Here is a 4107-nt window from a genome sequence, read left to right on the forward strand (position 1 = left end):
CAATAACTCCTCAAACATACAAATTAAATAATTTCATATTTCTTCCAGAGTCTTATTGTTTTTACTGAAGTCCTTCAGATTTATTCTGATTTTAATCCCTTCAAATTACAGCAGCTTTCCTCTTAATAAAATGTGACTGGATGATTGACAGAAACACATTTCATGTGTTCAAATCATGTTTTCATTCATTTATAAAAAACAAATCATTCTCCTATAATCTACTTTTCTCTAATTGTTTTTATATAATTAATCAGAACATATATATTTTTTAAAATCATCCTTTTAACAWGAACAATGAATAAAAGTTTTCTTTTTTTGTCTTCTGAACCTTTAGTTCGTCCTCCTGGGACACAGTCTGATCATTTCAACATTAACAATGTTGTCAGTGTGTCTGACAGAACCAGCTCCAGAGGTTTGGACCTGCAGCTGCAGGCAGACCAGAGTTCAGCTGAAACAGAAAGGAGACATTTGTTTATTAAAGAACAACAGCAGAGCAGGAGCAGGACATGATGAGGAGCAGACAGAAGATAAACTGATTCAGTCTGACACACACTCACACACACTTTGTGTTTTCTACAAACATCAGAACAGGTCAGACCCAGGCCGCCCTTCAAACACATCTGTGGTCTCAGAGGGSTTTGTCTGGATTAATAAAGACTTCTTTATAAGGACGTGAAACCATGAGAAAATTAAATGTTTAAAGCATCTGCTTCAGTCTGAGAAGCTTTGATTTAAATCTACCAGTTCAACCTAACTGATTGGCTGCTGCACACGCCTGTCAACGCTTCTATTTCCGGTTGACGTTGCTAAGTAACAGCTACACGCCCTCCGTGAGGATGAGCTAGCTAACCGAGTTGGAGAAAAACTACAAACATTTTGTGTTTCTTCACGTTCATCCTGTCGCCATGGCAGCTGTTAAAGACGGAGAATACACGGCTACGGTCTACAGACTGGTGAGGACAACACTTCAGCTACTTYAGCTACTTTAGCTTCAAGCTAACGGCTAGCAGCGGCCACGCTCCGCCACACTACGTTGTAGTAATTTTAAATTGTTGTTTTTTTTTATTATGTTTTACAGATAAACACGCATTATATTACACATGTGTATATGTTACCTCTTCTCTAAAATTCGGCATCAATAAGAAAAGGTTTGACTTTAATTTAAAAAGATTTTTATAATAAATCATTTAGCGTGAAGTTAGTGTTATATTSAACTTGTTTAAATAAGGTTTTATTCATGAATAAATGTCCTCTCAGTCTGCACGTGTTCACAGGAAGTCAAATTAAAAACTTTAACAGGAAATGTTCTGTTTTCAGATTAAAGATAGAAAATATGTTGAAGCCATTCAGATCCTGAGCAGCCAGCTGCAGAAACACACAAAGGTGAGTCAGAACYTCCAGAACCACCAGAACCACCAGAACCACCAGAACCCTCAGAGTCAGCAGGTGGATGTTTTCAGTTCAGAGCAGGTAAAAAATCCTGCTGAAAGTTTGGACAGAATCCTGGTTTAGGGATCAGGATCAGGATYAGGATCAGGATCAGGATCAGGGTTCAGTTGATGATGACAGATCCAGATGATGACTCTTTGTGTTCCTCTCGTCTCTCAGTCCAGGGCGGCCCTGTCTCTGCTGGGTTTCTGCTACTTTCACCTGCAGGACTTCAGCAGCTCTGCAGAGTGCTACGAGCAGCTGAGCCAGCTGCACCCTGAGGTGGAGGACTACAGACTGTACTACGCCCAGTCTCTGTACAGGGCCGGGGCCTACCCTGAAGCCACCAAGGCCTCGTTTGCTCTGGACAACCCCAACACGCACACTAAGGTACCAGACCTGCAGCCGGACCCACCTGGACCAGGACTGCTTCTCTAAAGCAGCAGCTGTGCTCCGACTGCTCCTGGACTTTAGATTCTGATGAAAGTAGAAACTCAGAGGGTTTGATGTGTTTTCATGCTCTGTAAAAACAACAACATGTACAGACCAGGAGCTCAGTCCTCACAGTCCTGTCCTCTGTGGACACTGTCCATGTGTTGAGACACTTTGTGTCTTTTGTCCTGTTTGTCTCAGATGGTGAAGCTGCAGGCCTGCATCAAGTACTGTGAGGAGGATTATTCTGCTGCCAAGGTGCTTCTGCTGCTTTCATCACTGGTTCTGACTGGACCTGGTTCTGACTGGACCWGGTTCTGACYGGACCTGGTTCTGACTGRACCTGGTTCTGACCRGACCTGGTTCTGTGTGTCTACAGTTGCTGTTGGAGCAGCTGCCTCCAGATGATCCAGACTACGTGTTCAACATGGGCTGTTTGCTGTATCAGGAGGGCAGACATGAGGAGGCCTGCAGGAACTTCCTGTCTGCCATGCAGGTGTTGGGATACCTGCCAGGTGAGCACAGGGACATCCAGGAGCTCCTGTTGAAGAAACACCTGTTCTGTGCTGTGAACCAGCCTGACACAGCTCAAAGAACCAAACAGGAGTTCTTCTTTAAGGCCCACATCTTTCAGCTCTGATGCTTTCATTAGAAAAGGTCAAAGAACAGAACAATAACCAGGTCTGCAGGGTCTCCAGAACCCCTGACTCACTAACGAGGTCTGCAGGGTCTCCAGAACCCCTGACTCANAGGTCTGCAGGGTCTCCAGAACCCCTGACTCACTAACGAGGTCTGCAGGGTCTCCAGAACCCCTGACTCAGCACCTGAATGGATCCAGGTAGATCAGGTTAGACCAGTAAAGGTTTGGTTCTTCTCTGGGACCAGGAGTTCTGAAGCAACACCAAACCTGGCCCAGTGCTGAGAGATGTCCTGCACTGGTTAACTGCTGCTGGGGTGCTGGTTCTATCCCCTGTCCAGCTGTCTCAGTTGTTGTGTCTTTGAGCAAGACACTTCACCTGCCTTACCTGCTGATGGTGGTCAGAGGGTCCGGTGCCACCGGTGCATGGCAGCCCCCTCTCTGTCACTGTCCCAGCTGTGGCTACAGTGTAGCTGACCATCATGACTGGGTGAATGAACGTGTGAATGGATGAATGGGTGAATGAATGAGTGAACAGATGAATGGGTGAATGATTTGAGCTCAGGAGTCTGTAGGGACTTGATAAGTCCAGTACAGGTTCAGTCCACTGAACACCTGTTAGATGACATGAGTCTGCAGGAACCTCCAGGTGTCTCATGGCTCTTCTTGTTGTTCTGTCAGCGTTGTCCTACAACATCGCCCTGAGTTACTACAGCCTGAAGAACTACCCCCAGGCCCTGGTCTACATCACAGACATCATTGAACGAGGAATCACTGAACATCCAGGTGGAAGTGTTGACTCTGTGGATGTGCAGCYGTCTGGTCTCTTTACATCTAAACTTTGGTTTCTCACATGTTCTGTCTGTTGTCAGAGCTGAGCATCGGGTTAAAGACTGAAGGCATCGACGTGCACAGTGTGGGGAACACGCTGGTTCTTCATGAGACAGCCCTCATCGAAGCCTTCAACCTCAAAGCAGCCATTGAATACCAGCTGAAGAACCGTAAGAACCTTAAAGGACTTAAAAACACCTGTTTACATCTGAAATTTCATTGATTTTATAATCCTCTGTTCCTTATGGGGACAAAAGCCTGGTCCCCATTGGGGACTGGGCTTGGTTAGGGTTAGGGTCAGRGATTAGGACTAAGGTGTGAACTGAGCTTATGGTAAGTGTTGAGGCTACAGAAATGACCAGTAAATGAGTATAAGTCAGTGTAAAGTCCCCATAAGGACAGAAGAACAAATGTGTGTGTGTGTGTGTGTACTGACATGCTCTCCTCTTCTTGTGGATTCATGCAGTGAAAGGAGCTCAGGAGGCCCTGACAGACATGCCCCCCAGAGCAGAGGAGGTAAGTCTTCCTGAATGATACACTTGGTTTAACTCTGTGATTATTTCTAGGTTTAATTCTGATTAACTCCTGGTTTAACTCAATGAATAACTCCTGGTTTAACTCAATGAATAACTCCTGGTGTAACTCAATGAATAACTCCTGATGTAACTCAATGAATAACTCCTGGTGTAACTCAATGAATAACTCCTGGTTTAACTCAATGAATAACTCCTGGTTTAACTCAATGAATAACTCCTGGTGTAACTCAATGAATAACTCCT

The 4107-nt window shown here is 44.9% G+C and overlaps 1 protein-coding gene across 4 annotated transcripts in view; it reads left to right on the forward strand.

Annotated features, from left to right (window-relative positions):
• Positions 1 to 796: 796 nt before the first annotated feature.
• The window catches only part of ift70 (intraflagellar transport 70), a 13129-nt gene continuing 9818 nt past the window's right edge, over positions 797 to 4107 (forward strand). For 2 of the 4 annotated variants that reach the window (XM_014032858.1, XM_014032859.1), the window contains exons 1-8: positions 803 to 953; positions 1318 to 1383; positions 1609 to 1818; positions 2062 to 2118; positions 2240 to 2375; positions 3179 to 3283; positions 3370 to 3498; positions 3795 to 3844. In XM_014032858.1, the coding sequence (XP_013888312.1) occupies positions 906 to 953; positions 1318 to 1383; positions 1609 to 1818; positions 2062 to 2118; positions 2240 to 2375; positions 3179 to 3283; positions 3370 to 3498; positions 3795 to 3844 (801 nt within the window). In that variant the 5' untranslated portion in view covers positions 803 to 905. Of the gene's footprint in view, positions 954 to 1317; positions 1384 to 1608; positions 1819 to 2061; positions 2119 to 2239; positions 2376 to 3178; positions 3284 to 3369; positions 3499 to 3794; positions 3845 to 4107 lie in introns of all 4 variants that reach the window. The other 2 variants (XR_001312479.1, XM_014032857.1) reach the window with 2 other exon arrangements.

This window comes from Austrofundulus limnaeus, unplaced genomic scaffold (genome assembly GCF_001266775.1).
Source record: "Austrofundulus limnaeus strain Quisiro unplaced genomic scaffold, Austrofundulus_limnaeus-1.0 Scaffold1559, whole genome shotgun sequence".
In the NCBI taxonomy this organism is placed as follows: Eukaryota; Metazoa; Chordata; class Actinopteri; order Cyprinodontiformes; family Rivulidae; genus Austrofundulus; species Austrofundulus limnaeus.